The sequence below is a fragment of the Gopherus flavomarginatus genome, chromosome 9 (assembly GCF_025201925.1).
Source record: "Gopherus flavomarginatus isolate rGopFla2 chromosome 9, rGopFla2.mat.asm, whole genome shotgun sequence".
NCBI lineage: Eukaryota > Metazoa > Chordata > Testudines > Testudinidae > Gopherus > Gopherus flavomarginatus.
The window spans coordinates 58,280,919-58,295,629 of NC_066625.1; the positions used below are offsets into that span (position 1 = coordinate 58,280,919).

Genomic DNA, 14,711 nt, shown 5'->3' on the forward strand with positions numbered 1-14,711 from the left:
ACAGAATCTAAGACCATATTTTCAGTAGATATACAGTACCTCCTCGCTTAACGTTGTAGTTATGTTCCTGAAAAATACTACTTTAAGTGAAACGATTGGATGTTAAGCGAATCCAATTTTCCCATAAGAACTAATGTAAATGGCCGGGGGCCGGAGGGAGAGGCTAGGTTCCAGGGAAATTTTTTTTCACCGGACAAAAGACTCTCTCTTTTTTATTTATATATGTTAAAATAAACATAAATAAATATAAAAGTTTTAAACAAACAGTTTAGTACTGTATACAGCAATGATGATTGTGAAGCTTGGTTGAGGTGGTGGAGTCAGGGAGTGGAAGAGGGTGGGATATTTCCCAGAGAATGCCTTACTGCTAAATGATGAACTAGCACTCGGCTGGGTTAACACACTCTACAAGGCAGCACAAAAGGAGAGAGGAGACACAGCATGGCAGAGAGAGAGAGAGAGAGATGTGCATTGCCCCTTTAAGTACACTGACTCCACTCTAAGAACACTGCCTTTTTACGTAGATCAGCAAATTGAGAAAGTAGCTGCAACAGCTCTCTCTGTCCTGAGCCCTGTCATGTCCCCACTCCTTGCTCTGAACAAGGGGAGGGGGACATCCTGACATTAGCACCCCTCTTCCCCCCTCCCCTCCCTGCACAGAAAGCAGGAGGCTCCTGGGAGCAGCTCCAAGGCAGAGGGCAGGAGCAGCACAGGGCAGTGGAGAGAGGGACAGCTTCTACTGCCTGACAATTGATAGCCTGCTGGGCAGCTGCTGCACAGGGAACTTAGGAAAGCTGATGGGGGGCTGCTGGTCCACCCTGGTTCCAAGCCCCCACCAGCTAGTTCCAACAGGTTGCTCTTTCTGCATGAAGTGGAGAAAGCAGGAGGCTGCCAAACAACGTTATATGGCAGCATTGCACAACTTTAAATAAGTATGTTCTCTAATTGATCACCACAACAATGTTAACCAGGACAACGTTAAGTGAGAAGTTACTGTACATAACTCCTTACATAGTGTGACGGGTTGGATCACAAAAACTGCCTTGGGAACTGCCAACTGATGTTCCAAGACTATTTCTGCCCCTGCTTTCCCTGCCAGCTTGGTAATCCAGCACCCTGTCTTGTTGAGCCAGACATACCAGTCTGCTCCAGCACAGACCCAGTTCTGAACTACATGTCCCAAAGCTGCAGACTTAACTGAAAGCCACTTACAGAAGTGTTCCTGTCTTTAACATTCAGATGCCCAACTCCCATGGGATCTAAATCCCAAATAAATCCATGTTACAGCTGTATACAGGGTAAACTCATAAATTGTTCGCTCTTTATAACACTGATAGAGAGAGATGCATAGCTGCCTGCCCCCCCCCCCCGTGTATTAATACATACTCTGGGTTAATTAATAATTAAAAAGTGATTTTATTAAATACAGAAAGTAGGATTTCAGTGGTTCCAAGTAGTAAGAGACAGAACAAAGTGAATTACCAAGTAAAACAAAATAGAACACGCAAGTCTATGTCTAAGAAAACTGAATACAGATAAAACCTCACCAGTTCCAGTAAGCTTCCTTTTACAGACTAGTCTCCTTCTAGTCTGGGTCCAGCAGTCACTCACACCCCCTGTAATTAATGCCCTTTGTTCCAGTCTCTTTCAGATATCCTTGGGGGTGGAGAGGTTGTCGCTTTAGCCAGCTGAAGACAAAATGAAGAGGTCTTCCACATGCTTAAATAGACTTTCTCTTGTGGGTGGAGACCCCCTCCCCTCTCCTATGCAAAGTCCAGCTCCAGGATGGAGTTTTGGAGTCACATGGTCAAGTCACATGTCCATGCATGACTCAGTTTTTATAGGCAGCAGCCATGGCTTACATGCTACCTTGGAAGTCCTCATGTAGACTTCCTATGTGGATTGGAGCCTCCCAAGATTCATTGTCCCTTAAGTGTTTGCACATTCCTTTCTCAAGAAGCTGACCAAATGCTTTACAAAGGCTACTTAGAAATCTAACAAGTATACAGCCAATATTCCTAACTTCAAGTATAAAAATGATACATGCATACAAAGAGGAGGAATGTATTCAGTAGATCATAACCTTTACATAGATATGTTACATGGCATATGTAGCATAAAACATATTTCAGTTATATCATATATACATTCATAAGCATATTCTCATGAAGCCTTATGGGGTACACCGTCATACATAGTATCTGTATATATATTTCATAACAATATTGATGACCACTCTGAGCCTGGTTTTCAAATAGAATCATAGATTATCAGGGTTGAAGGGACCTCAGGAGGTCATCTAGTCTTCATTTAAGACCTCACAAGATAGTCCTTGATGAAACAAAATGTACATACCAGAATCAGGATATTCCTGTCACTCCTTTGCCAGTTGGCATTCAGGGACTCTTAGTGGTCTTCATCTGTCCACAGAACTGATACAACAAGCGTAGGTACAAGTCTTCCCTGGTTATGGTCTCTTTGAGCTTTGGCTCACAATAACAGACCTACCTTCTGCACCAGAGAGCAAATAACTTAAAACAAGGTTCAGGTGTTGGCCATAAACTTACAGGGAAATAACGACTAGGAAAGATATGAGTGACAATATTACAAGCTTACATGGTAAAGCATGTACACATCTTATTGGTTCCAGGAGCATTTGTGATTGGTTTGGTTTTTTAAATATTCCATTGTAATAGTTCAGAAACAGATTGTGATCATGTACATAAAGTGTTGTAAAGCATACCCAGGAGGAAGTAGAGTTCAGCTTCATTGTTTCACGCAGCCTCATCCTATGCATTTGAGTGATGCTAATGGTACATTATAATTCTTTTGCAATAGCTGGAAGTGTGGCTGTTGGCTGAGATAAAAAAATCTGCATTTTTCTTCCTTTTAAACTTAGCAAAATGGTTAACTTCTGCTGTCCTACATACTGGTAGATCATACAAAGCACTCCTCCAAATCTGAATGTCACCACTTGGAAAGAACTTGGCCTCGTCTGCTGTAATAAAAAAAGCTATTGTAGAGTCCCGCAGTCGTAGGATGAACTGAGACTATGGCTGTCAGTGCAGCCTTTCAGCAGCTACATGAGCCTTTGAAAGTCAATTCAGACAGTGTCTATTAAATGGGGATTGGTCCTGCTTGGAGCAGGGGGTTGGACTAGATGACCTCCTGAGGTCCCTTCCAACCCTAATAGTCTATGATTCTATGAAATAAATGCAGCATTGCAGAAGGCAGAAAACATAGGGTATATCTATTCTGCAGTTAGACACCTGCACCTGACCTATGCCAGCTGACTCAGGCTTGCGGAACTCAGGCTAAGGGGCTGTTTAATTGAAGTATTAGACTTTCAGGCTTGGGTTGGAGCCTGAGCTTTAGGACCCCTGTGAAGTAGAGGATCCTAAAGCCCACGCTCCAGTTCGAATGTCTACACTGCCTTTAAACAGCTCTTAGCGTGAGCCCCACGAGCCCGTCAGCTGGCAGAGCCCAGCTGCAGTTTTTAAATTGCAGTGTAGACATGCCTGTAGTGAGTTCTGGAAAACCATGCTGAAGCAGCAATTAAAAGAACATTTTTAAGAGACTGTCAGACTGCTGACATCATGGATCACAGTATTTCTAGAGAGAAGAAATTAAGCTGTCCTTTTCTGCTTACAATCTTACATTGTAATTGGTAGCAGATGTTTTTATCATCTGTTGCATGCTATATTTTGTGCCACCTGTCAGAAAACAATTGCAGAATCGATATAGACACACAGTATGATGAAAATGAACTTCTTTTTTACACAATGCATGTGTATAGTTAATAATTTTTCTGTGGAACTTTCATTCATGACTGTAAATGGACTAACTCCACCAAAAAAACAATACTCCGTTTATCCAGTCAGGTTGGCCATATGTGGTGCTGCAGGAGCTTGGTATCCACTTCTGTTCATGACCCTAGTAATGTTCTCTACTGTACACTGACCTACAGTAGATAGACCTATGACTGTGCATTTTGTTGTGCATGAGACTGGAAGATGTGTTCCATAATCCCAGTTTTGAGTATTTGGTTTAAAAAGTGAATTATACTTTATTCACTGAGTTATGCAACCTAGTTCTCTAAAATATAATGGAGGAAAAATGTGAGAATGGTTTTAATGTTGTTTTTCTTTCTTCCACCTCATATCTGGCACACAATTTACAGAGTTACTAAAGTTACTTGTAATCTGTTACCATCCAAAACTGCAGTATGATAACGAGTATTCTATAAAAGACTTCAGTTGCAAGTTTTGCTTACGACTGGTAAACGATATAGAAGAACTATGCTGTTAGTATTGGAGCCATTTGGTTGTATTCTGTAGCAGGTCCTGCAATGATTTCTGCCTCACATAAGCATTCTGTTCAGGTTATCTTACAGCCCCCATTGCCAAGTGTCTGCAGTCAAATGTAGATTTGTTCTGCTGTTGCAATGCATAACTGCATAAATTTTCTTGGCTGGTGAAGCTTTGTACAAGAAACTTTGTAGCAGTGTTGAGGTTTTCCGCTAAGAGTTGTGGTGGTGTTTGTAGAAATGCCAAAAGCTTATGGAAGTCCATGCTGGGAACTAAAGAAAGGCAATCACACATATTAAAAAGGAAAGACTAGAATATTACATGAAGTATTCGGAAACAAAAATTAATACTTGGTAAAACAATTCCATTCAATACAAGAGCTCTTGTATTTTCTGTTTCACTAGCTGTAAATCTGAACTTTTGTTTATACAAATGGAGCTTCAGAAAACTGCTTCAGATTGTCTTGCTGCTAAAGGCACACTCTAAAGCATACGCATAAAACATAAGGGGTAACAAAATCAGTCTGTGATTTACCTTTACTTTCTGTAACTCAGAAAGGTGAGTGCAAGTAGAATTGATAACACTTCAGCTTCTGATTACAACCATTTGGATTTACACTTGTTTTTCCTGTGGCACAGGGCAGCTTTTTAATGTTTGTCATAAAGATATTTCAAGGTTGTTTACTCTAATTTACCCCGCTGGCTTACATGTGAGGCCCACTTTGTCATGCACCTCCTTCCTAGTAATGAAAATCTTGAATGTGTTTCCAGTCTTGACCAGCATAAACCTAGCTACCAAAGTGTTTCCAGAGTATGAATGTCTGTGCCCTGTCACCCCATCTGCTTTCAAGCAGAGTGTCTTGATGATTTTCTGGGACTGCAGCTGTTAATTTTTGTAACCGGTTGTGTTTGCTCTTGAAAGTTAGGCTCTGAGAGCACTGGCTAGTTACAGGCACTGAGGCAGCTGCTGAAACATGCTTGCTATATCAGTGCTCAGGAGCAGAGACTCTTGTCCGTTGTTCCGAACTGTAAAGTAGTTTTGAATGAAAACTATTGCTGGAGAGGGAGTCAGGCCTTGATGAAAATGTATGTTGCTGTTACTTATAATCTTGTTCGCAGATGCCCATCATTTTTTGAAGAACTTGGCTATTGGGCTGAAATTTTCCATACTTTTTCTCTTCCAGAAAATGAATTTTATCAGTGATTGGTTTTTTATTCAAATCAGCTGTTTGAGTTAGGAAGAAGTGGCAAAGCTTCACTCTTGTCATTTGTAAGACTATTTTGACAACCATTTTTTTTAATAGGGCTACAGCAAAAGTGGCTGAAGATTGAGAGTTAAAACTTGGCTGGAAAATAGTCCTCACTGAAAAGTTGTGGACGGACTTTGGGGTGAATGAGGTGTATGAAGGAATGGTTTTGCCTAAGCAAAATTGTATTTGAAAACTGTGTACTCAGCATATACTCTAGGTTTTTTTCATGAACTCTACAACTTGCACTCTTAAATATATGCACATAGTTTGGGTTTGATTTTTTTTTTTCAGAAGGTTGCATCCAGTTGTGCTTGTGCAACATTGACAACTGTACATGCAGACATATGCACAAGCAAGCACCAACATCTGCATGCACAGATGATTTTTTTTTTAAGTACGCACAAAACCATGTCAGTCATAGTGCTTGAAAGGTGCACCCAAAGGTGTCATGTGTACATGGCAGTAGACCAGGTTAAGGACCCTTTAACTAGAGGCTGGCCTTCATTCAGCGATGGTCCAATAGAATTTAGGACTCTGTAAGACTAAGGTTTGGCCCTGTGGGAACTTTTTACAAGACTTTATCAGCACAAGATATAAAATGAGAGCACCAAACTCACTGTTGCCTATTCAGGATTTCACTCCAGATTTTCAGAGGTGTAAGGTACTAGCTACATTTCTGACTTGTTAGACAGTTCTTCAGAGTTCTGCATCATAACAGATATTTTAAAATGTTTTATTTCTCGCTTTCCCTTTTAACATTTCAGAATCTGAGAGATCTTCCTGTTTATCTGCTGTGTGACTTCAAAGCAGGATATTTGTAAGCCTGCTCATTGCTAACATCAGCAAAGGCTGTATTTTATTTTGAAACTGCACTGGAGTGAAACTAACTGCTATGCAGAGGGTTAGCAGAAGGCCTCTGCTAAAAACCTCAAACTAATGCCTTGTGCTACCCATAGTACATTCTTCAGCTTACGCATTTGCAATACATTGTTTTCAGCCATGTACACTGTGTACCTCTGAGATTTTATTAGCTAGTGCACAACAATATGAATGCAATGATATCTTAGCATACTGAGGATAAAGACACAGTCCTGTTGTTTTTCTGTAGTTCAAATACACCTTTTTAAAAACATGGCATTTGTGGGGGCCTTGTGCAATGTTTAAGGTGATAAAATCATAATAATAAACAAATGTTGCTTTCCTTTCTCAGATTTGAATATCCTGAATCCAAATGTCTCAGCAGAGAAAGCTAGAAATGTCCTAGCTGTGGAGACTGCTCCCACGGACCTGGTAGGAGAACAAGCAGCTTGCCAGCCAGCACCAATCCAACAAAGTGCCATCAATTTCTCCTTGAAACAATGGGGTACTGAGATCAAGTGAGTTCTTTTTTCCACATGAGAATTGTACTAGTCCCTAGCAAATGACCATTGATACTTCAGGCTGCTCAGATACAGTGGTGATAGGGTCAGTATAAGATGGAGAGATAAAATGTACAAATTAAGCAAGAAATTGGAAAAATTAGTAGCCTGTCCATTGTCACAATATCTCTTAAAGTAGACTGTGTATTTGTACATACTAGGATTACTAATTTAACAGGTAGAGTTGGGTATAGAGATACAGTAATGTTTGTTTATTTTACATCGGATGTTTTACTATCTGTCAGACAGTGAGTAATAGCTTTACGGTCTGAGCACAAGACTAGGAGCCAGGATCTATTTCTCTGTGCCCTTGGGCAAGTTAAATACTTAACCACTCTTCATCCTATTCTTTTTCTGTAAAATGGGAGTAGTAATTCCTTACTTCAGTGGCGATATGGTGATTTATTAGTTAATACTTAAAATAGGGTTTTTCATCTCCAAACTACTATTAATATTCTTAGTTGTTTGTTCCATTTTTTAAAAAGATATGTACTGTAGATTAAATACAAGATGTTCAGGCCAACATTGAGCAAGTTATGACAACCACTTTCTTAAAGTAAGAAATATTTTTTTAAAAGCATGGAATGGAAGTAACTATTTTAAGACAAGTTTACTTGAGTTCACTCTTTGACACCAATTGTTTTCAAAAACAGTCGTACAGTGACTGACTTCTGGCTCTCCTATTACTGTAGGTTCTTTATGAACATTTCATATAATCTGTCTAGTGACCTTTCGCTACTGTTCAAAGGACAGCTGATCCTTTTCACATGATGTTAGAGCAGTTCATGATGCAGTGGCTGCTGTCCTGTCAACTAGACCACATTCTTCTTGTGCTGTCAATGAGAATATTTTTTATTTATTTTTTACCAGTGCAGTTGAGTTAAATAAGGAAACCTTTAAATGAAATCAGTTAGGCGCAGAAGTTGGAAGGTGTGTCGTGAATGAGGTAGGAGGCTGCAGGAAGAGAAAGAATGGTCTCATGGTTAAGGCAATTGAGTGCTGCTCTGGAGAACTGGGTTCTATCACTGCGTGTGCTGGAGAGATCCTGTGTAATGCTGAGCAAATCAATTTCAACCAAACTTTTCACAGGTGGTCACTAACTGTGTGTTCTTCATATTCTGGGTGCACAGCCTGAGAGTGTCTGATATACAGAAGTGCTGAGCACTAACATCTGCAGTCATTGGGAACTATGCTTTGAATGTATAAAGTGTTCTATAATTCTGGAAAATCCAATCCTAGCCGTCTCAAGTTGGATGCCCAAAATTAGTGATTACTCTTGACCTTAATATCTGCGTCTCAGTTCCTCACCTGTAAAATGAGGATAAACGTCCCTCATCTCACAGGGTTTCATGAAGATAGATTAATTGTTTCTGAAGTATCAATACTGTAGAGATAAGCACCATGGAAAAGCCCGTGAGGAAATTAATAATTCTGTCTTCAGAGCAGGGTTTGAATAGTGTGCAGTAAATAAGGTCTAGGACCATGCATTGAATCATGAGGATAAAAGAAAATATTGTGAAGCTGCTCATTAGCTGAGCACTGTTGATTCTGTACACTGAATAAGGTGACATCCTGTGGGGGGAAGAACAGTATGTGATCATGTAATTAAAGACTGTATCATAATGCATATGCATGAGGGACCCAAATGAAAGTTGCGCAGGCAACCTTATTATAAATTCCTAACTTTTGAGTGCTGGACTTTGCAGTCTTAATGTTCTTTTAACATAGTTTTTTGTATGTAAGATAGAACTCTGATAAATTGTAAGCAAGTTCTGCTTATAGAGAGCTTATGGAATCCAATCCTTAAGGGGTAGTTAACGACATCTTCAAAATCATTAACTTAAAATACAAATAAAAATCAGTTTTTAAACCGGATTATAATTTTTACTGTAATAGTTAATGATGGCTAAGCAGGCTATTGATGTGATAGACAACCTAGAAATACCTAAGATGCAGAGCTAATATAGTTGAGGAATGGGAAGGATAATATCTAAACTTTAAGCAATTTTATTTATTTGTATAGGTCATCTTGTGGTTTTCAGCACCTTGTTACCTGTGTGCCTTATACAAAGATTGATTGATTAATTAATTCTTGCAACATACTATTAGTAGGGCCCTACCAAACTCATGGTCCGTTTTGGTCAATTTCACAGTCATGGGATTATAAAAATCATAAATTTCATGGTTTCAGCTACTGAAATCTGAAATTTCACAGTATTTTAATTGTGGGGAGTCCTGACCCAAAAGGAGTTGTAGGGGGGATTGCAGTACTGCTACCCTTACTTCTGCGCTGCTGGTGGCAGCACTGCATTCACAGCTGAGCAGCTGGAGAGCGGTGGCTGCTGGATGGGAGTTCAGCTCTGAAGGCAGCAGGGCAGAAATAAGAGTGGCATGGTATGGTATTGCCACCCTTACTTCTGCACGGCTGCTGGTGGGAAGCTGCCTTCAGAGATGGATGCCTGGCCAACAGCTGCTGTTCTCTGGCCACTCAGCTCTGAAGGCAGCGCAGAAGTAAGGGTGGCAATACCATGACCACACTAAAATAATCCTGGGACCCTTCTGTAACTTCTTTTTCGGTCAGGACCCCTAATTTGAGAAACACCAGTCTTCCCCATGAAATCTGTATAGTATAGGGTAAAAGCACACAAAAGACCAGATTTCACAGCAGAGAGACCAGATTTCATGATCCGTGACGTGTTTTTCATGGATGTGAATTTGGAATTGGTAACTCTATAGTACAGAAAGTGAACTGAGGCACGAAGATGAAGGGATTTATCCAAGGTTTCAGAGGAAGTCTGTGGCAGTGCTGGGAGCCCATACTTGCTGAGTCCCCTGGGTCAGTGTCTTAAGTACAAGAACATTCTTGCTGCTTTAGCCATGCAGCACAATTTCATCACAGTAGTTCTTTGTGTAGAGCTTTAACATATGGTTAACATCTGCTTGACAGCAAGGGCTTGTTGTAATATCTGCATATGCCCTAAGCAACAGTAAAGAAATAACAAGAAGGAAGTGAAGAGAGTATGTTTCATATAAAGAATGTACTATACGTGCACGTTAATTGCACTTGCCTAACCTGGAAGTTGCTTCATTTTACATCAGCTTTCAACAATTAAAGCCACCAAAAACTAATTGGATCAGATAAATGTTCAGAGCTGAGTAGTCCTTCCTTCTTATGCTGACAGTTCCTGCAGCCTCATTTGTTTATGTAGAGTCCTGCTTGTTTAAAAGGATGTACTGTAATAACCCTGAGTTACCTAATCATATGATGGGATGAGCCAGTAGATCATTTTGAACTTTCACATATTTTGTGTAACTATGTACAATTAAAATATTATTTAAAAGAATAAACTACCTTGGTTTGCTGTTGTAGTTCTGTAAACATAAAGTCCTGTGGTACTATAGCTTTACATAAATGTCAGTAATGTGGGGTGGGGGAGGGAGGTGTGCTGTATTTAATTATTGAAGTACATATTATAAAGGAATTCAACCAGCTACTCTTTATACTTAATTTGTAGTCCAATAGCACATACTTAATTCTCAATCCTCAAAGAGTCAGCAAACAAAATCCTTATGAAAATACATGTAGAAATTAAACACCAACTATGACACTTGCCCTCATGGGGAATATATGAAAAACATTCTCAAGTACCTTTTGCTTGTTATTGTTTCTCTTGCCTCATTATTCTTTCTGAACATAAGTTTCAGAGTAGCAGCCATGTTAGTCTGTATCCGCAAAAAGAACAGGAATACTTGTGGCACCTTGGAGACTAACAGATTAATTTGAGCATAAGCTTTCATGGGCTACAGCCCACTTCATCAGATGTACAGAATGGAACATATGGTAAGGAGATATGTTACATTCTGTGCATCCAATGAAGTGGGCTGTAGCCCACGAAAGTTTATGCTCAAATTAATCTGTTAGTCTGTAAGGTGCCACAAGTACTCCTGTTCTTTTTTCTAAACATAGTTATCTTAAAACTCTGGAAAGGTAGAGGTTTGCTGGCATTTAAGAATGAAGTCCTCCAGCCACAGGACAAGACAGGCATGGACAGTGGAAAGCTCACCTCTTGTGGAAAGAGAATAGCTCACTCAGTCCTTTGCTTCTATACTGAGAATTCCTAGAGAGATGTCTGAATTTTTTGTGATGTGGATTCTTGTTCACCAGGAATTAGTCGGAGACTGCCACATTCACTCCACGCAGACTTTGTAGATGTCTATCAAAGAACCGGGGCTGGATCTGAACCAGTGACTTAGAAATAACAGGCTCACTGTCTACACCATGTGGATCTTGTAGTCCTACATACACAGAAAGAATAGCGGTGAAAGGATTACTGAATACATAATCAAATCGCAGCCAAGTTTGCAAATCGGATGCTCCTTGCTTTATGAAGGATTACATTGTGGTTTTAAAAAATTGTATCAAAATGATCATTATCATACTGCTTAATTGAACCAAATTATTTGGAATCATGGTATTGTGATATGTATAGTGTATCACAGTGTTTCCCAAACTTGAGATGCCGCTTGTGCAGGGAAAGCCCCTGGCGGGCCGGGCCGGTTTGTTTACCTGCCCCATCCCCAGGTACAGCCGATCGCAGCTCCGACTTGCCGCAGTTCGCTGCTCAGGGCCAATGGGAGCCGCTGGAAATGGTAGCCAGTACATCCCTCGGCCTGCACCACTTCCAGCAGCTCCCATTGGCCTGGAGCAGTGAACCGTGGCCAGTGGGAGATGCGATTGGCCGGACCTGCAGACGGGGCAGGTAAACAAACTGGCCCTGCCCAACAGGGGCTTTCCCTACACAAGAGGCGTCCCAAGTTTGGGAAACACTGGTGTATCCGATCACCTAGCTCAGATGACAATTTCCTGTAAAACTTTAGGGAAACATTGGGTCAAGCCAGCAAATAGTCTCAATAGTAAGACAGCTATATGGTCAAATAAACATCGTAAGTCAATTACTTTTCCATAAACAGGAGGTGAGCTGCTTTCAGGGAAGGGTGATGATGGGGCCTCCATCCTTAAAGGCTGGAGATTAAACATACTTGTATTTGACAAGTTAACTGATCCTTAAATGTAGCGGTGCTACATTTAGAAAGAGACTTGAGATGCAATGTTCAGAACTGTCTGAAGTGCACAAATATATTGATATGCAGTGTTAGTTTAGGCCTTTGTCACTACAGTGCTTCTACAGCATAAAATCTTTTACTCGTATGAAAAATAGGTTACGCTTCCTACAAAACTGTCAGACTGGACTCTAGAGATTGCCTTTGCAAGTCCCTTGCAAATAGCTTGACAGCATTCTAACTAGCATAGAGATTCTCTCCTCAACATCTGTGTAACTACAATAGATTCATCTTTTGGATGACCCCAATTTTATGTTAATTCAGTTTGTGATACGATAATACACAGTGGCCTTTTGACCTGCATACTCCCTATTCTGTTTAACACGTAGCAGTTGTTTACCCTGACATTTAAAATAAAGAACTATTTTAATAAATAGATTAAAAACAAAAAAACAAAACCCCATTCCCCAGAAAAACCAAATGTTTCACTGCCAAAACACATGGATAAAGCAGGGCCAGGAGTGAAAGACCGTAGAGGTCTCATGTATTTTGGGCATTTGCCTCACAGTATCACGTGCTGCAGCAAAGCCGCTCTCCTGGCCCTTGAATATGTTATGATCAGTGCTTAAATACTGATAGTACGTAATACAGGGCATGACTACTTGGTTTTTGTTTGCATTTTATTTAGCATTGATTTTGTTAATTTAAGCTCTGTTTAACCAAGAGGATTCATTGATGTGTTTTGAAAGTGTATGTTTGGGTGATTCTCATAAGGTGTGCATGTATGATGTGACTAAAAAGGTAAATTTAAAAAAAGATACTTCCCCCCCCCCAAGAAAAAATGGCATCACTATGATTATTTTCTTTATTCCACAGAAATTCAATGTCTTCCTTAAGATCTGGAAAAGGAAATAGTGAAAATCGTAAGAGTGTGTTTTATACCAGCGAAGACTGGGAGATGTTAGATCCAACCCAAAAGGACTTAGAGGAGTCAATGGCACTGGAAGAAAGGCGGAAACATGCATCAGAAGGAAACAAAGGTACCAGAAGGTTCTTTTTCTGTTAATATACCGCACTGTTAGCTGTATCTTCAGAAAATATAAGTCATTCAGTCATTTCTTTGCAAACCAAATCTTTGCACATGAAATTATCTTTTTGTGACGTAGTCAAGGGTCAAACAGTGGTTTGTCCATAGTACTGTATACTGTGGTGCATGTGACAAAGGTATACGAGAGATCTCTTGTATTTGACTCTGTGGGCAGGTGTGTCTTTGTTTTGTTGCTGAGACGCAGGGCTACAAGAAGGAAGAAAAGAATCAAGATCTTTGATTATAATCTTACATAGGGGAGTCACTGGTTTCAGACTTCAGAGATGTCACTCTTCATCCAAAGTGGATGAAGCAACATCCTGGTTGCTGCTACTTGATGGGGGAGGGGGATAATGGGTGGGAAATGCATCTATGCTTTGATTAATTCTTATAGTCCATAAGTTTTTGAAGTAACTTCATGAAAATTTGGACAACTCTTTAGAGCTCTTATGAAGCAGTAGTTAATGTAGGAGATAGCATCCTTCTGTCTAAAGAAAGGCACTCGTCCCTCACACCTGTGGAGAACACTAGTAGCGTAAATGGTGCTGCACAGGTGTGGCTGCCTGTTGGGTCTGATTTTTAGGTTAGGGCCATAGTTGTTTAAAACAGAAGAAATCTTAACAGTTAGTAATTTGCTTCCGTGGCAAAATAAACTTGGTGGCTTGGAATGTCTCTCATTTTTGTAGTGAGTATGTAAAATTCTGTTTAATTCGTCAAGCGTATTTCCTCAGTATCGCGTTCATATCTCTCTAAAAAAAGACCTTTAATGCCAAAAGAGATGTCAAAGGAAGCAACTTGGAAAATGAGCCATACTGAACAATGATGTGTTGGCTGTGTTTAAAGTTTGGTGTAAGTCTAATTTTAGTGAGCAAGTGCAGACATATTTTATAAAGAAACTTTTTGAATGCATTGAAACCTCTAGAACAAATTGTGTTACACAGGAGCGAGCAGTTCAGCCTTTCCATTTGATTTTGGCCGCATTCCATACAAAGCAAGACGTCCATTGAAAGAAATGATTGGATCAAGCAAAAATCGGAATAGCAGTGACACATCTCCAGTTGAATGGAATTCTGGGAATGGCAACAAGCTAGCTTCTGAAATGCAACTGAAGTTTCAAAGCCAGCAAGAAGAGTTGGAAAGGCTAAAGAAAGATTTGTCGAGCCAAAAGGTAATTCACACAAGAAGGACAAGCGCAGCATTGTCAGGCCTGTCCACAACTGAGAGTAAATCCACCCTTTTAAACTACAAACACCAATGCTAAATGTACCTGTGCATTTGAAAATCTCAAAGCAGAGTACCAAGAGATGGAAAAGTCTTTAGGTTACACAGGGTTCAGTAACTGCTCTTTTGGCTTTTATATCCTCCCTTATTTACCTATTGAAACCAGCTTTCCAGAGTATGTCTGTGGGGAATTAAAGACTATTCACCCCCTGTATCTGCAGTCCCTCTTTGTTCTCCCTCAGAGAGCTTCTCATGTCTGAGATCCATCGCTTTCCTAATCGCATTAAAGAAAAACAAGCATTTATGCCTAATTTGGATACAGTCTGTATCACCAACAGGGTTTGATAGAGCATGGTACAAGGCTTAGA

At 40.1% G+C, this 14,711-nt stretch overlaps 1 protein-coding gene across 1 annotated transcript in view; it reads left to right on the top strand.

The window, feature by feature from the left end:
- Positions 1-14,711, top strand: part of TBC1D2B (TBC1 domain family member 2B) — a 75,301-nt gene that overhangs the window by 37,177 nt on the left and 23,413 nt on the right. Inside the window, exons 3-5 of the mRNA XM_050966981.1 lie at positions 6,767-6,932; positions 12,912-13,075; positions 14,064-14,290. Of these exons, the coding sequence (XP_050822938.1) occupies positions 6,767-6,932; positions 12,912-13,075; positions 14,064-14,290 (557 nt within the window). The remainder of the gene's footprint in view (positions 1-6,766; positions 6,933-12,911; positions 13,076-14,063; positions 14,291-14,711) is intronic.